The 17524-nt window shown below is 41.4% G+C and overlaps 1 protein-coding gene and 1 non-coding gene across 2 annotated transcripts; one reads left to right on the top strand and one right to left on the bottom strand.

Moving 5' to 3' along the window:
• Positions 1-1716: 1716 nt before the first annotated feature.
• Positions 1717-1823, top strand: LOC131250256 (small nucleolar RNA R71). The gene has a single exon (XR_009173182.1). It is a non-coding gene; the product is annotated as a small nucleolar RNA R71 (small nucleolar RNA).
• A 4559-nt stretch (positions 1824-6382) lies between these two features.
• Positions 6383-14457, bottom strand: LOC131249514 (cytochrome P450 76C3-like). Its single transcript, XM_058250322.1, has 2 exons — positions 13537-14457; positions 6383-7567 (listed from the first exon to the last, which is right to left on the bottom strand). Exons 1-2 carry the CDS (start codon positions 14455-14457, stop codon positions 6941-6943), a joined length of 1548 nt encoding a protein of 515 aa, XP_058106305.1. The 3' UTR covers positions 6383-6940.
• Between the last annotated feature and the right edge of the window lie 3067 nt (positions 14458-17524).

Raw genomic sequence — 17524 nt, 5'->3', positions numbered from 1 at the left:
TACCGGTGAGTATCAAGCAAGGCATATGTCTCCCTAATCATGTCATCATCAAAATCATGGGAGTGGGCCAGGCATGTCTCTAGAGGGTTAGAGAATAAGGTCAGAAGTGCTCTATCTTCCACGAAAGAATCATTCAGGTTAATATCATGGGAGTCGTCTTCATCCTCTAACTGTCCGCCCGTGTTAAAAAAGATATTTAACTCCAATGTCATATTCCCAAAAGACATAGTCATGACACCATTCCTGCAATTGATAATTGCATTTGAAGTGGCAAGGAATGGGCGACCAAGAATGACGGGAATCTGAGTGCTCATGTTATTGATGGGTTCGGTGTCCAGGATGATAAAATCTACAGGGTAGTAAAATCTATCAACTTGGACCAACACATCCTCAATTATCCCTCTTAGTACACGAATAGAGCGATCAGCAAGTTGTAGTATGGTTAGGGTGGGTTTTAATTTACCCAAACCTAACTGTCTGTATACCGAGTAGGGAATCAGATTAACCCTCGCTCCTAAGTCAAGAAGTGCATGATCAATTCGATGGTCCCCGATTACACATGATATGGTTGGGCTACCGGGATCTTTGAATTTCTGTGGCACGTCTTGCTTTAGGATGACACTCACTTTCTCGGTCAAGAAGATCTTCTTTTGAATACTCTGCCGTCGTTTGGTCGTGCATAAGTCTTTCAGGAATTTGGCATATGAAGGTATCTGTTTTACAACATCAAGTAGAGGAATGTTGGCTTTCACTTGTTTTAACACCTCTAGGATATCCTGAGAGTTAGAGAGAGGTTTTGGTGCGACCAACCGTTGGGGAAATGGAGTAACTGACTTTTCTAAAAGTTCTGGTTCTAATTTTTGTGGGGCCTCATTAGATCCATTATTGTTGTCCTCTTCTGGTTCTTGAGGCTTTTCGGGCCTAACCGGAAGGGTTTTATCAATAATTTTCCCACTCCTAAGAGTGGTGATGGATTTAGCGTGCCCCATTTGATTTGAAGAGCTGGGATCACTTGTCTCGTATTGCGGTTTAGGATTGGGGAGCGATTGTGCAGGAAGCATCCCCTTTTCTATAACCATTATACTTGAATCCATCTTTTGCATAAAGTCTCGCATTGCATGGGTCAGCTCTTGCATGGAATTTTGAACCGGTTCTTCTTGAGGTTTCCCCTGATTTGGATTTTCATTGAAGAAACTTTGAGGGGCAACAGTTTGTCCATTTCTCCAACTAAGGTTTGGATGATTTTTCCAACCAGGATTATACATATTAGAGGTTGGTCCATTGAAAGGTCTTTGATAATTATTTACGGCATTGGATTGTTCATTCAACACTTCTCGAAAGACGGGTATTATAGGACAATTTTCAGTTGTATGAATGTTGCAATCACAGATGCCGCAAACACTTTCATTAACCTTATCCTTCTTTCCTTTCATGGCCTCAACTTTCCTTATGATCGTAGTCACTTTACACTTGAGATCATCCTCTTCCTTCAAGAGATATATTTCACCTTTCTCCTTTAATTGAGTCGGCCTAGACGTGGTGTTCAATTTTGGGTAATAGTCCCATGATTGTATTTTTTCAGCAAGACTATCGAGGTAATCCCATACCTCGTCAACATTTTTATTAATGAATTCTCCATTATACATTGTCTCGACCATTTGGTGCATGGAAGATATCAGTTCATCATAGAAAAAATTTGTAATGCGCCACGTTTCAAAGCCATGTTGTGGGCATGAACTGACCAAATCCTTGAACCTTTTCCAACATTGGTAAAATGTTTCATCTTCCTTTTGGGTGAAGTTCATGATTGCTTTTCTAAGGGTAATCGTTTTATGATGTGAAAAAAATTTCTTTATAAATTCCCTCTACATATCATTCCATGTGCCAATGGATCTAGGACGCGATGAATGTAACCACGTCTTAGCCTTCTCTTTTAAGGAAAAGAAAAGAGTCTATGCCTGATTGTGTCCTCGGACACATTTTGAAAATATAAAGTGGCTCGATCTCATCAAACTCTTTTAAATGTAGATATGGTTCTTTAGATTCAAGCCCATGGAACTTAGGAAGGAGTTGGATAACCCCGGCTTGATGTCCATATGTCCTGTATTTTCGGGAAAAATCATGCATGAGGGCGTACTCACCCCCGGTTGTAAATAATCTCATAAAGTACGTGGCGGGGGTGCTTGATGCACCTCATTCTCATCTTGAATGTCCTCCACCCTAGGTTGGGGTAGAAGAGGTTGGTTTTCAGCCATCACTTCAATTAACCCAGGGGATTTCAAATGGTGTTTAGTCCTGCGATAGATAGTTAACCCCTCAACCAATCCTCCTTCAGTCAAGAGACGTCGAGTGTTGTCACGGGCCCACTTGGGCATGAAACACTCGCAGCCCTCAATCAAATTCAAAACTTAATCCTAAGAAAGGAAAAGAAAATCTAGAAAGAAAGAGAGAGTTGGAAAGAAGTTACCAAATTGAAAGCCCTAAGAACTCACCGAATTAGAAATTTCTATCTTAAAGGCCTACAAAATAGGAAAGTTAGTTTCTAAACAAAAATTCTACAAGTTAAAAATAAATTAGGAAACAAAGTTAGATTCTAAAAGAGTTAAAATTAGAAAGTTACTAAAAATAAAAATAGAAAGTTAATTTCTAAAAAGGGAAATAACTAACCTAGTTTCTAAAAACAAAAGAGGAAAGTTTCTAAAAATAAACTATTTCCTACAAATAGGAGAATACTAGAATTAGAAAATTTCTAAAATTTAAACCCTAATTTTAAAAGTAGAAAAAGTAGAGAAATTAGGAAGGAATTACCAATTTAGAAACTTATGTCAGGATCCTACAAAACAGGAAAACAAGTTAGTTCTAGAAATCAAATAAAAACCTAAAACTAAAGTTAGTCAAATTCTAATCTTAAACTAATTCTAAACCTAATTAATTTCAGAGAATCGCAACCGTCAGTCCCCGGCAACGGCGCCAAAAACTTGTTCACTCCCCAAGTATAGGGTTGTGATGTAGTAATAAACTCGGTGAGACCGAGATCAAATCCCAAGGGACTGAAACCTGTATGTACTTTGAAACCAAGTAGAAATAGAACTAGACTAAGATGAAATCTAAATCAATTGAATTTGAAGAATAATGATGAAATACTAATTTAAAACTTATAGAATTCAAGGAAAGACAACTAGGGATTCAGAGGATCCACTTGTAGAGATCAGGGAGATCTTATGCCTGCATCAGGAATCATGGACATTTAACTGAACTTACTTGATCTGGTTTTTAAGAGATAAAAGGTATATGAATTAGAGTGGATTTCATTACCTAACCATGCCCAGGAAACAAAGTTAACAACAGAATTAAACTAATCACCAACCAATCAACATGCTATGAAGGTTAGGAAGGGTACTGTCATCCGACCATGCCCATGGAACAATGATGAACAACAGGGCTTCCTGACTTCATAAACATGAAAAGGAGAAAGAAATACTCAAAGCCATTATAGACCTATTGTAATTTCAGTCACAACAGACCATTAAAGACTAAGAAAAATATTTCTTTAATAATCAACTAAAATCAAATTCAGTTCATGAATTTAAATTAAAAGCACAAAATAGAATCTCCCATCTCGCTATAGGCTTCACCTCTTAGCCCTAGCTAAGAGGTTTAGCCGACCATGATTGGCTAAATCAAAAAATAAACAAAAAGTAGGAGAAAAAAAACAAAACAAATACTCTACTTCTTCCTTGTGATGCATGTACAAGCCAAGCCAAGATCCCTTTCTCTCTCTCCCTCTCTCTCCTTTATAGAATTCCGGGAGTGGTGGCTGGAGTCGAGCAACGACTTCTCTTTCGCAGACCGTTGGCAACGGAGCCGGACTCCTTGTTTATGCAGTAGAATCAAAAGCAAAGCCTTATGCATCTGTGATGATTGGTGGGCCTAGGATTGATGTCAAACGAGAAATCCAACCCATCCATTAAATTCCTCTCGGAATTTCAGTCGAGAAGGAGTATTTTTTCTTTGGTTTAGTGTGGTCCATTGAATCAATTCTTTCCACCATCTGTCCATTGTTTGAATGGCTGAAATCATATCCTCACTATTTCTTAGAAACTTGACACCTAAGCCTTGGCCAGTTGACTCGTGGAATTTTAATAGACGGCCCGGATCAAAACATTGCATCATGATGGTGGACCACAAAGAAAAATTGCAAGCTCCGTTGCGAAACAGAGCTTTCGTGTCGACGCTGTAAAAGTCGGTGGGCCCATGATCAGGGTATTCAGGAATATCCAATCCGTTAATTGGAATGATCTCGAAAAACCATTCAGAAAGGACTGTTTTTGGAATGAAATCAGTGTGCCCCACATGATCTTTTATTTTGCCGTCCATCCTGCGTTTAACGGTTATGATCTTTCAATCACTTGCATGATGTTAAAAGGTCATCTAAGTGAGGTTAATACCCCACCTATTTACACAATGGACGGTCCAGATTGATGATTTGGATGATGAATGGGCCCCATTGCATGAAACTGGTGGACCTTGGTCGTCCGCTGTTCGTCCGTGCTGGAGAAGGAGAAGGAGACAGGTCTCCCTTTGTTGACTAGGGATCTTGGTCCAGTGCACGTCAAGTGCACTTGTGCACTGTGCACTGGCGTTGCCAGTGGGGTTCACTCATGATGTATATATAAAATCTGCTCCGTCCATCCGTTCTATCACGCGGTTTAAGGGGTTGAGACCAAAATTGAAGTATATTCAGATATCAGGCGGGCTCCACATAACGATTCAAGGGGCTAATCTGTCCATTGGGCCACTTTTAGAGGGATCTGAGGATTGAAATTCGATGTGTACGGTTAATTTATGGTCCTCAGGCCATGTATGAAGTTTTGAGCTGAATGGATGGTGGAAACCCTGTGATCTTGCATCTTAGCTGACTTTCAGGCCCGTTTGAGCTTCAGTTTCTCAATTTTCGCGGATCTATGGCATGTAAATCTTTCAGTCTTGGTTCTCTGGAGTGCGTCCCTTGCTCTGGTGACTTCAGAATGTCAAATCCACGCTTTTGATACTATTTTTCAGTACACGCTCCTGATTACATCCTGCAATAAGAACACAATTAAAATATGACATTAAGCATTATCATGTACGTAAAATCAGGCAACAACTGGGGTCTGATATGTAATATTTGACCCTCACCAGGCTATACAACTCTAATACTAAATTCGAACTAGGCCACCGACTAAAAAAAAAGGGGCCCGCCTATCATGTGGGACTATGAAAAGAAAGACAAAACACTAGAAGGGGATTAGACCACACAAAAATAGCCTAACCCAACTTTGTCCAGAAACAGTTGGCCTTTGGCGATAATTGGAAGAGAGTCCTTAATGTGGAAGGATCTATTAAATTGGGTACTGCTACCCAAATGGGCGAGCCCATCGGCAATCGAGTTGGCCTCCCTTGGAGTATGGATGATGCGAATCTCCAAGGTTCCTCTCAAAGCTTCTATCCTCTTCCTTCGATACCACAGGGGCTAGGACCCATGGGTCACCTTAGCAAGGGCCACTACAACCGCGCTTGAGTCGGTAGAGATCTCCACTCTCGGGATTCTAAGTTGGGCACATTGAGCAATACCATCCAGGATCGCCCTCATTTCCGCCCTTGTATTTAAACCGAAGCCATACCCAAAGGCGAAGGAAAAAAGGAAATTATCGTCACAGTCTCTTCCCACTCCTCCCCCTTCTGAGGGACATGGGTTTCCTCTCGCCGAGCCATCCACGTTGACTTTGACCCAGCCCTGATGGGGCATTGACCACATCACCTTGGAGGTACGGTAGGTTTGGATGGCGGGATGCAGATCACTGGCATGTCGAGAGAGAGCTGGAGGGGCAGCTTAAGGGATTTTGGCGAAGGAAGGCTAGAGCTTGATAGATCGATCCAACGGAGGATGTTAGAGATGATCCCGGCAACGTGCATCTTATGGTTATCAAACTCTAAAAGCTCCAACTGATGGTGTGGCAAATCAATTTATCTCATAAACCAAGCCCCACATCCCATGAAATAGGTCATCGGCCAAACCCCTCTCGTATGCCCCACATCACATGGGTCTCGCATCCCATGAGCCACCTACCTCACACGAGCTGCCCACCCTAAGTGTGCCCCCACATCCCACAAGCAACTCCATTCTAGGCAGTGTGAAAATGCCCCTGCAATAGGTGGCCCAACCATGTAAATGCCCTTATTTAACATGAACTCCACCTGATCCTAGATAACTTGATAGGTTCCTGGTCCAAGTCCTAAAAGCAATACCCAGAGTCTCTAAAGGTTATAATATTAAAACACATTTACCCATAGTCTTGTGCAGGCTAACATACAAACGTCCAGGTATGAATCACAAACTACATAATAATAAAGTACCAGTTTAGCACCACTTACATGAAGCAAGAGCACAACTTGGCACATTTTTCTTTTTATTACACATTACACAATGACAAAGTACAAGTTTAGCAGCACATACATGAAACAAGATCACCACGTTAAAACAAAAGGTAAAACTATATATATCCGGTGAAAATAATACGAGGTTTGCAAACTCCAAGACGCATGTAGATCCACACACGTCCCTACACGACTATACATGTAAATACGAACTACCTGTGTGAGATATGAGCTTTCCATGAAGATCCAAGTAATGCTTAAATCTTCTAACTAAAAAATTCAGACAATTTCACTCTTCAGCAGGGCCACAAGGTACAAAGCAAAATTTTCTTTTCTAACAAATCATTTATTTTAATATGCTGTGGCCCACTTGAGGTCTGAAATGGCTTAATTTTTAGGCCAGACGATCTAAACAGTATAGCTGACCTGATGGAAAGACCAGATCTCATACAAATGCCACATGGCAATACTAGTGCCTGCATGTGGATATGTACTGCTCCGACAGGCAAACCTCTATTATTTCCTAATAGTAGAGGTCTGGATTGGATAATCTTGGAGTGGGGATAGCAACAAGCGGCATCACCTTACTTAGAAGGAGCCCAAATTTGTCTGCAAGATCAAGCTCTGTACCCTCTGGCAATCGCCACTCGAATGAGTGTAGCAGTGAAGCGAGTACGTGCATCATTGTCTTCTCTGCTAAAGATATCCCCACACATATCCTCCTCCCAGACCCAAACGGTATATAACAGAAATCATTGCCACTGTAATCCCATTTGCGAGTCGGGTCCAGGAACCTCTCAGGCTGGAATTCTAAAGGGTCTACCCAAGTCTCAGGGTCCATGTGTATAGCCCATGCGTTGATGATGACTTGGGTCCCTTTGGGGACCGTAAAACCACTGATGGTGCACGATTGGCTTGGACGACGGCTGAGTAAGAAGGGGGCTACCGGATGCACACGTAAGACTTCCTTCAAGACCGCTTCTAAGTAAAACAGTTTAGGCAAATGGGACTCTTCTACCGTGTTATTTGTGCCCACCACTTGCTCTAATTCCACCTGAACCTTTCTCATGACCTCTGGATGCTGCATCATTTCAGCCATGGTCCACTCGACTGCCAAGGACTCTGTATGCGTCGAGGCCACCAGCGCGTCCTGATAAATAAAGTTCATTTAATGATGCTCTTAGGCTTTATAGATGCCTAATCATATACTGTTTTATGTAAACCTTAGTTCTTTTAAAGTAATTAAAAAAAAAAAAAAGAAAAAAAGAAAAAAAGGTAATATATATATTATCTTAAGAGAGAGTGTGAGAGAAAAAGAGAGCAATTATTATGTTGAAAGTTGATTTTTCACGTGTGTTTTTTCTCTTCTCTTTCTCTTATTTGAGTAAAATAGATTGGTTGTTGTGAATCCAGTAAACATACCGAGAGGAAGCCACGTATTTCTTTCTTGATATATATATATATATATATATATATATATAAAGTAGTGGTCTCCTGCGCTTACTGCAAGGAAGTTATATGTGAGCCTTCATATAAGCTGTGAGATAAGGAGAACAGCTGGGAGTCACTGGAGAGTCTTCGTAAAAAATGACTCTCCTACACTCACGCATAGATTAGCTACTGCCAAGTTGAGTCGCAAGTAACAGCACCAAGTTCTGTGGGCCCACCTTGATGTATTTGTTGTATTTACACTTCCCGCTCATTTTTAGAGATCATTTTAGGACATGAGAAAAAGAATTAGCAAATTGAAAGGTGGAGTAGACCCCACCATAGAAAACAATAGGGAGAGAGACGCCCACCAGTAAAACTTTCCTAAGGTTCCTTGTGATGTTTATTTAAGATCCAAGCTATTCATAAGTTAACATAGACATTAAAGAAGGGAAAACACAAGCATCACCTTGCTCGGAATCTTTTGTGGCCCTTGAAAGTTTTTAATGGTGAGTGTCACTCACTCCACAGTTTTCTATGGTGGGGTCCACTCAAGCTTTGGATTTGATTCATTCTTTGGCTCATGCCATGAAATGATCTCTACAAATGGCTGGGCGGTGTGGATACGACACATACATCATGACATGTCAAAAAGGATGGGTAGCATGGATTATATACATACATTAATGTGGGCCCCACAAGTTGAGCCTTACCCTTCCGCCCAAACCATGCATGTGGAGCTCTATATATATATATATATATATATATATAGGGAAAAGGTACTATGCGCTCGAGCTGATGGGACTGTCCCATGAGCTTGAGCTGTGTGGGCCCCACCGTGATGAATTTCAAAAATCTACCCCATCGGTCAGATGCACCATTGCATCGTGGGCCTAGGTCTCAAAAATCAAGTCAATCTGTGACTTGTGTGGGCCACACCACATACAGAAGCGGGGAGGGGCCGTGCACCATTAAAACATTCATAATCATTTTTTGGGCCCAACGAGATATGGTTTGCAAATCCAGCCCATCCATTATGTGTGTCCCACTTGGATGAGGGTTCAGACCAAGTTTCAGCAGCATTCAAAACTCAGGTGGGCCCCACCAAGTGCTTTTATATTTTTTGGCATGTCTTCACATGATTTTAGATGGTATGGCTCACCTGAGTTCTGTATACGGCTGATTTTTGGGATATCCTATAATTTAGAGGGGACCCATCAAATGCACGGTGTTGATGGTTGACACGCATCACGGTGGGGCCCACATAGCTCGACCTCACGGGAGCTTATCGTGAGGTCGAGCACATAGTACCTTTTCCCATATATATATATATATATATATATATATATATATATTTTTTAATTTTTCATCTATTTGGGGTCCATTTGCAAGATCCAAATCGTCCATCTAGTTGGCCAGCTCACCGTGGGCCCGAAGATTCATGCCTTTGGTAGGTTCCAATACACACATGCATCATAGTGGGCCTTGGAAAGTTTCAACAGTGGGTGCCATCACCATCACTATTTTCTATAGTGTGGCCCACCTAAGAGACGGTTCTGGCTCAGATTTGGGCCCTAGCCTTAAAATATGCTTACCTACTATGTGGAAGATGTGGATTATACATGTACAACCACGACCCTTACTATGTTACAACCATGAACCTTACCTTTGCAATGTAGCAAGGTTCGTGGTTGGTTGCAATCGTGGTAATGATGGTGGTTGTTTGTGGTGGTTGTCATGTGTTAAGTGTTGGGCCCACTGTAATGTATATATTTTATCCACACTGTCCACTCATTTTGAAAGATCATTTTAAGGAATGAGCCCAAAAATGAGGCATATCAAAGGCTCATGTGGACCACACCATAGAAAGAAGTGAAATTGAAAACCTACCATTGAAAACTTTTCGGGGGCATAAAATTTCTAGATGTAATTCATTTTTTGACCCATGACGTTAAATTAAATTCTAAATCCCATGGATGGATTGGATTCGACACATAAATCACAATAAGACCCAAACCATGAACTCCACACGTCATATGACAACCTTGACCCATATAATATGATAATACGAATCCTAACATGACAAGATGACACATGACAACTATAACCCATATAACATGACAACCATGACCTATGACAACCACAACCCTTGCGAGGTGATCCGTTTTGTCCACTTTATTGACTAGCTCGCCGTGGACCCAAGAAGTGCTAACTTGGGCAGGGTCCACTTCCAACAAACATCGTAGTGAGCCTGGAAACTTTCAACAGTGGGTTCCACTATCACATTGTTTTCTATTATGTGGCCCACAAGAGCTCTAGATTAAGTTGATATTTGCGCCCTAAACCTAAAATGACATGTAAAAAATGATGGGCGACATGGATTATACACATACATTAATGTGGGCCCCATGAGTTGAGCATTGCCGACTCCCAAAAATGGCTTTCGATCCTTTCAGTTTACTTACTGGGCATGCACGTAAAGTGTGTGTGTGTGTGTGTGTGTGTGTGTGTGTGTATTATTTTTTAATTTTTCATGTAGGTGGGGTCCATTTGCAAGATCCAAATCGTCCATTGGGTTGGCTAGGTCACCGTTAGCCCAAAGTGCCATGCCTTTGGCAAGTTCCAATTAGGGTTGTACATTAAGCCGAGTCAAGTCGAGGTGGGCCAAGCTCAGCTTGACTCATCCATGCTATACTCGAGTTTGAGCTCGAGCTCGAGCTCGCCCTCGAGCTCAACATTGAAGCTTGGCTTGTTTGCCAAAGCTTTCAAGTCGAGTTCGAGTCAAGCTAGTGGTTCGAGTCGAGTCGAGTTTACCTCGGTAGGGTAAGGGAAAGAAAAAGAGGGAATGGGGACGGGTAGGGTCGGGTAGAATTTTTTAGTAAAAACTTTTAAGTTTTCACTTAAATATTATATATATATATATATATTTTAATATTAATATAATATATATTATTAAAATATATTACTTGAGCCGAGTCGAGCTCAAGCTCGAGCTTCGAGTCGAGTCGAGTCGAGTTCGAGTCGAGTCGAAATACACCATGGTCGAACTTGGCTTGAACTCAACTCGAGCTTTAGTAAACAAGCTTGACTGGCCTTGAGTCGACCTTTCAAGCCAAGTCAATCCGAGCTGAGTCGAGCCGAGTCGAGCGAGCTTTTTGAGCTAGCTTGACCCGTGTACAACCCTAGTTCTAATACACAATGCATCACAGTGGGCGTTAGAAAGTTTTAACAGTGGGTGCCATCACCATCAATATTTTATATGGTGTGGCCTACCCAAAAGATGGTTCTAGCTCAGATTTGGGCCCTATCCCTAAAATATTCTTACCTACTAAGTGGAAGGTGTGGATTATACATGTACAACCACGACCCTTATTACGTTACAACCACGCCCCTTACCTTTGTAATGCAGCAAGGGTCGTGGTTGCAACATGGTAAGGATAGTGGTTGTCACGTGTTGAGGGTTGTGGTTGTCATGTGTTAAGCGTTGGGCCCATTGTGATGTATATATTTTATCCACACCGTCCACTCATTTTGACAGATCGTTTTAAGGAATGAGCCCAAAAATGAGGCATATCAGAGGCTCATGTAGACCACATCAGAGAAAGTGGTGAAATTGAAAACCTACCATTGAAAACCTTTAGGGGTCATAAAATTTTTGGGTGTAACTCTTTTTTTGGCCCATGACGTTAAATTAAATTCTAAATCCAATGGACGGATTGGATTCGACACATAAATCACGATAGGACCCAAAACATGAACTCCACATGTTACATGACAACCTCTACCGATATAACATAATAATCATGACCCATCTAACATGACAACCACGATCCTTACGGGTCGATTCATTCCATCCAGGTTGTCGGCCAGCTCGCTGTGGACACACGAAGTCCTAACTTGGGCATGGTCCATGTCCAACAAATATTATAGTGAGCCTGGAAAGTTTCAACAGTGGGTGCCACTGTCACGTTGTTTTCTATTATGTGGCCCACACGAGCTCTGGATTAGGCTGATATTTGGACCCTGGCCCTAAAATAACACAGCAAAAAGGATGAGCGATATGGATATACACATACATTAATGTGGGCCCCATGAGTTGGGCCTTGCTCACCCCAAAAAAGCTTCCCTCAGCATCACTTTCTGAGCATTCAATACGATGTAACTTCTTATTCACTCGGAAACCATACAATTACCGAACGAAGGATAAGGGCATTTCGGTCCAAAAAAATTTCCAAAGCTTGTAAGAAAGCCACTTTCGAATATTTGGAAGGTGGAACCACTTTCGAGAATTTGAGGAAACAAATATGCCAATAAGGTCAAACTCCCTATTTTTTTTATCTTTCCTCGTGGGCTGCGGATGAACAAAGACACTGGCGTGAACTACGTATGGATAGTCCTAACTCTAACTTTAGGGCATGTTTGTTTTCCTATTTACCATTGTAAATGATGGTAAATAGGTAATTATAACTTATTTCTATTGTTTGAAAGATATGAAATACAAAGGGTAATTACCTATTGACTTTTAGAATTTACTTTTAAAAAAATGCGTGGGAATGACAAAGTGAAATTTGTGGATTGGTGATGTATGTGATCAATCCATGCCATCTATCTATTTTATCAGATCATTTTAGGGTTTGTGCTAAAAAAAAATTAGGTAGATTATAAGCTCAAGTGGACCACAATGCAGCCAACAAGGGGATATCGACATCTATTGTTGAAATGTGAAGCCATCTGTGGGTCCCACACTGATTTTTTTTTTTCTATGATCCAGCCTGTTCATATGATCACACAAACATGGATGAAGGGAAAACACAAATATCAGCTGGATACAAAACACCTATGGCCCACAAGAAGTTTTCAATGGCGTGGGTTTAATCCCCGTGCTTCTTGTGCTGTGGTCCACTTGAACTTTGGATTTGCCTCAATTTTCAGTTTATGCCCTATAACGAACTGTTACAATGAATGGCCAGCTTGGATGGTACACATATATCATAGTGAGCCCTGTAAAAATTTAAAATTTTCTTTAATATTAGTGTCAAGTCAAATCAAATGTCACTGTGTATGGGCGGCTAAATACATGGGAAATAATAATTGTTTATTTACTTTTATTTACAATTGTAAATAAGAAAACAAACACCCCTTTAGCTGAAATGGAGGGAAGGGCTTCATGTGGATGAGATCCACATCGTCCATCAGGTGCACCACCATATGTCTGGACTGGGCCCAAAACTCAGGACTATTCAACACTCAAGGGAACTAAACCAGGGGAAACAGTTAAATGGGAAGTCCTACCACTAAAGTAATTCAAATTGTGTGTGGGCTCTACCGTGGTGTGTGTAAGCCATCAAATCCACCCACCACACCAGGATAGAATGGATTCCCCGAAAATTACGACACTGCAAGACTCCTGTGGGCCACATCACTTGAATTTAGACGTTTTAGGCATGATTATACGCAATTCTCTATGGTGTGGCCCACCGTAATCATGAATTTGACTGAAATTTACTATCCATGGTGAAATTTTGGCGGTGCATCTGATGGACAGCATGGATTTGATGTCTTTGTCCCATGGGACGATCAGTTACGGCAAGTAATTAGTATGGTTTTAGGCCTATGATTCACACGTAATGGGAGCGACTCGCTTTCTATGCATGCTTGAAATCCATAAGGTACATGGAAGAGAAGGTTTACCAAAAGCAAGCCCTTGACTTGGGTCGTGGTCAGACGTGTATTGGGGTCTCCTCCCTCCATCAGTTGCAGAACCGACTCCAGAAAATCCTTGCTTTCTTTCTTCTTCCCATTCACCTCTCCATCCCCCCTATTCATTTTCAGCCGTTGATCTATCTCAGATTCCAGAATCTTATCTAATGATGATACGAGTCTTTTCATCTTCCGTTTCACCCCTTGCAAATCCAACCAAGCTATACCTGGGAAAAGATCCGAAACATTGGTTTCTCCCAACAGCTCAACAGATCCCTCCATTATATGCTGAAACTGGGCTGCTGTCCTACTCCTCTCCTCCCCTTCGAGCGCGCCACCCCACAACATTCCCAGCACCGTGTTCACTACCGTCATGAACGTCTGATCACGGATTCCGATAGGCGACCCGATTTTTTTATATACATCGCTCACCGTCTGTCGGACCTCTCGCCGACGGAGATTGTAGTAAGATTCAAACACTGTTGGGCTCAACAGCTCCCGAACGAACACCTTCCGTAGCAAGCGCCATTCGGGACCGTAAGAATTCAAAGAGATTTCCATACCCTTATAAAAGAAGAGTTTTCCCGCCACAGTCTCGTAGCGGTTGGCGAATACGGGATCATGGTCTCTCATGACTTCCTTAGCTACAGAGGCGGAACTCACCACGATGCAGAGCTTGCTGCCAAGTTGGAGTTTCATGATCGGGCCATAGGTCGATGCTAGCTCGGCGAAGTGGCGGTGGAGATCAGGTCTGAGAGATAGGATGTTGCCGATGAAGGGCAAGGCAGGTGGTCCCGGCGGTAGTGGGGCCATCCCCTTCGTTGGTTTCTTGATCAGCCACACGTAGAATAAGTAACATGAAGTTCCTAGTGCTAGAACAGTAACAGCGAGCCCTTCAGATAAGTGGGCCATGGTATTGCTAGCAAGAACTGAAAACATGGGATTGACTAAAGTAGTCGGAAACCCTAATCAGCGAAGATCCCTTGTGTGGCCGTATATGGTTAGATGGTAATACCTTTATAAGGATGGGGATTAGCTACTGACATGTTAGTAGCCATACTCGTTACTGAAGTGACGTCACCAAGTTCGATGGCCCCTCCATGAGAGAGACAGAATGAGGCAGAGCCAGAGCAGTAGTGACCCCACCACAGTAAACGGTAGGGAGAGTGACGACCATGGTTGAAACCTTCTTAAGGTCCAAGATGATGTTTATTTGTGATCTAAACTCTTCATAAGTTAAAACAGACATGAAAGAAGGGAAAACACAAATATCAGCTTGATTGAAAACTCTGGTGACACTTAGAAGTTTTTAACAGTGGGTGTCACTCTCCCCACTGTTTTATGCGGTGGGGTCCACTGCAGCTTTGGATCAGAATAATTCTTTGGAACATGCCTTAAAATGATCTCTCCAAATGGATGGACGCTGTGGATACAAAACATACATCATGAGCCAAAAAGTGAGGTAGATCAAAAGCTCAAGTGAACCCCACCACAAAAAAAAAAAAAAAAATAGTAAAGATTGAATGCCTATCATTAAAAACTTGTTTGAGCCATAAAAGTTTTCGATCAATCTAATATTTATGTTTTCCCTTATTCCATGTATGTATTAACTTATAAACAAGTTGGATCTCAAATAAATATCATGGTGGGCCCTAAAAAGGTTTCAACTGTGGGTGTCATATACCCACTCTTTTCTACGATGGGTCCACTTGAACTTTGGATCGGCGTTGTTCTTTGGCTCATGCCTTAAAATGATATCTCGCAATGGATAGACTATAGATACAACATATACATCACGAAGGAGCTCAAAGAAGAAGGTGACTATCTACGTTTGGGTTAAGTAGGTAATCCGTGTCGTTTATATGGAAGGTCGATGACGTGGCATCGTTTAAAATGCGGGAGCGGATTAGGTGTTATACGGGTAACACATTACTATTACTGGTTAAGGTGTTACCCTAAACGTGGAGCCCACCTTGGTGATTTTTTTATTATCAACACCGTCCATCGGTTTCTCCGGCCCATTTTAGGATAGGGTCTAATTTTTGTAGATCCAAATCTCAGATGTACTACACCACAGGAAAAAAATGGTGATTGAGTGCCTCACCATTAAAATTTTCAAAGGGCCCGGCCTAAGATTTTTCTAATTTTTGCTTGCAATTCAACCTCTTGATAATGTAAAGATGATATATATGAATGAAGGGAAAATAAAAAGATCAGCTAATCTAAACGTTTGGGATCACATAGGAGAATGCAAGGAAAAAACAGATGGACAGCGTGGATATACAGAGAATATATCAAGGTGGCCCCACACGGTTAGGGTAACACCTGACAGCTAATCCGCTCCCTTAAAATACAACCCGGATTGCCTGTGCCCAGGGCACAGAGATATTCAGGTGCCCCTGTTGTCGGAAGCTCTTAGGGACGCAGAGATTCCTGTTACAAATCCACTCTGTACATCAGTTTTAAAAGACCACAATAAGACAAGAAAATTAAAATTTAGGATGATCCAAAACTCGAGTGGGCGACACCAAAGCAGGCAGTGGGAACCGAAACGTCCACCGTTGAAAGCTTCTTGGAGCTGACCATGACATTTATATGTCATTCAAACTGTTCATAGGGTTATTAACACTCAGATAAACTGTATCGATAAATATTATCCTGATAAAAAGAACTCTTGTGGCACACATGAAGTTTGCAATGATGGGTGTTCAATCCCTTCTGTTTCGTGCGGCATGGCTCTCATGAATTTTTGATTTCATGATTTTAGAAACCTATCTTATCGGTGTCTTGCAAACCGAAGGACGGAGGGGATTTGTCACTAGAATCTCTGTGGGCTCGACACAGTTTCAGGGGCACAGGAATATCTCTCTGCCCGGGGAACAGGCGGTCGGCTTCCAAACCTACCTGAAAATATACCCTGGATTCGTTTCAGATTTGAGGAATGGTTTGCTACTCTGGTAGCGTGGTACGAATGATACTCAGTCACTCAGGAATTAAGCGATTAGCACTTGTGTAACTAAAGATAAACCGTTCACAGACGAGCGCTGACGACAGTCCGGGCGATGGGAACTCAGGTGGGGCCCACTGTGATGTTTGTGAGAAATCCTCCCCATCTAAATTCATTCATAGGGTCACAAAGACCTGGATGAACTGGAAAAACAAATTTCATAATGATCCAAAACTTTTGTAACCCCTAAATGGGTTTCAATGGTAGACGTTCAATTACCCACTGCCATTTACAGTGTGGTCCACTTGACAGCTAGATTTGTCTTATTTTTCATCTCAAGCATTAATACGAGTTCTCCAAATAGATGGACGGTTTTGATATAACACATACCTCATAATGGGACCTACAAAAATCGGTGGGGATTAAAATGGGGAAGAAAGAAAGAAAAAAAGGAGTCAGTGAGTTGGGATATGGCTACGGATTATAACCGTAGCCATGACTGTAATGCTATCCGCCTTTTCCTCTTTTTTATTTGATTTTTTATTTTTTTTATTTTTTACATGAAGAACTTTTTCTCCCTTACATTTTTCTCTAATACATAATTATGTAAATATGTATATATAAGTATATAAAAATATTTTTCTATCTTTTAATTCATTTCTTTGTCTATTTATTTAACAAGCATATTTCCTAAACTAGAATGTTTTTTTTTTTCTTTAACACATGCACACACACCCCCATGCACTCACACTAGTGGAATTTCACCACGTATGGATACTCGAATGCTTGACCGGGTGTTGAAACTCATAAGAGTCTACCACCCGAGCAAGAGTAAGAATCCTAAACTAGAATGATTTACTTACAGGGAAAATTTTGGAAAAAATTTAATTCATGGTGCGACCCATTAGACGACTGGCCTGGATCACCAAACCATGCATCACAGTTGAATAAACTCAAGACCCGAGAGTACTATTCATATTATCTTGTCAACGATCATATCATTCCTCTCCAAGTTTTACTGTTGGCTTTGAT

The sequence above is a fragment of the Magnolia sinica genome, chromosome 6 (genome assembly GCF_029962835.1).
Source record: "Magnolia sinica isolate HGM2019 chromosome 6, MsV1, whole genome shotgun sequence".
Taxonomy (NCBI): domain Eukaryota; kingdom Viridiplantae; phylum Streptophyta; class Magnoliopsida; order Magnoliales; family Magnoliaceae; genus Magnolia; species Magnolia sinica.
This window is presented reverse-complemented; position numbering and strand designations above follow the sequence as displayed.

Excerpts from the sequence above, each read along its gene's own strand:
- LOC131249514 (XM_058250322.1), bottom strand. The coding sequence starts at position 14,457 with ATGGCCCACTTATCTGAAGGGCTCGCTGTTACTGTTCTAGCACTAGGA. Across the intron at positions 7,568-13,536 it reads AAGTCAAGGGCTTGCTTTTG|GACGCGCTGGTGGCCTCGAC; the intron begins GTAAACCTTCTC and ends TTTATTTATCAG.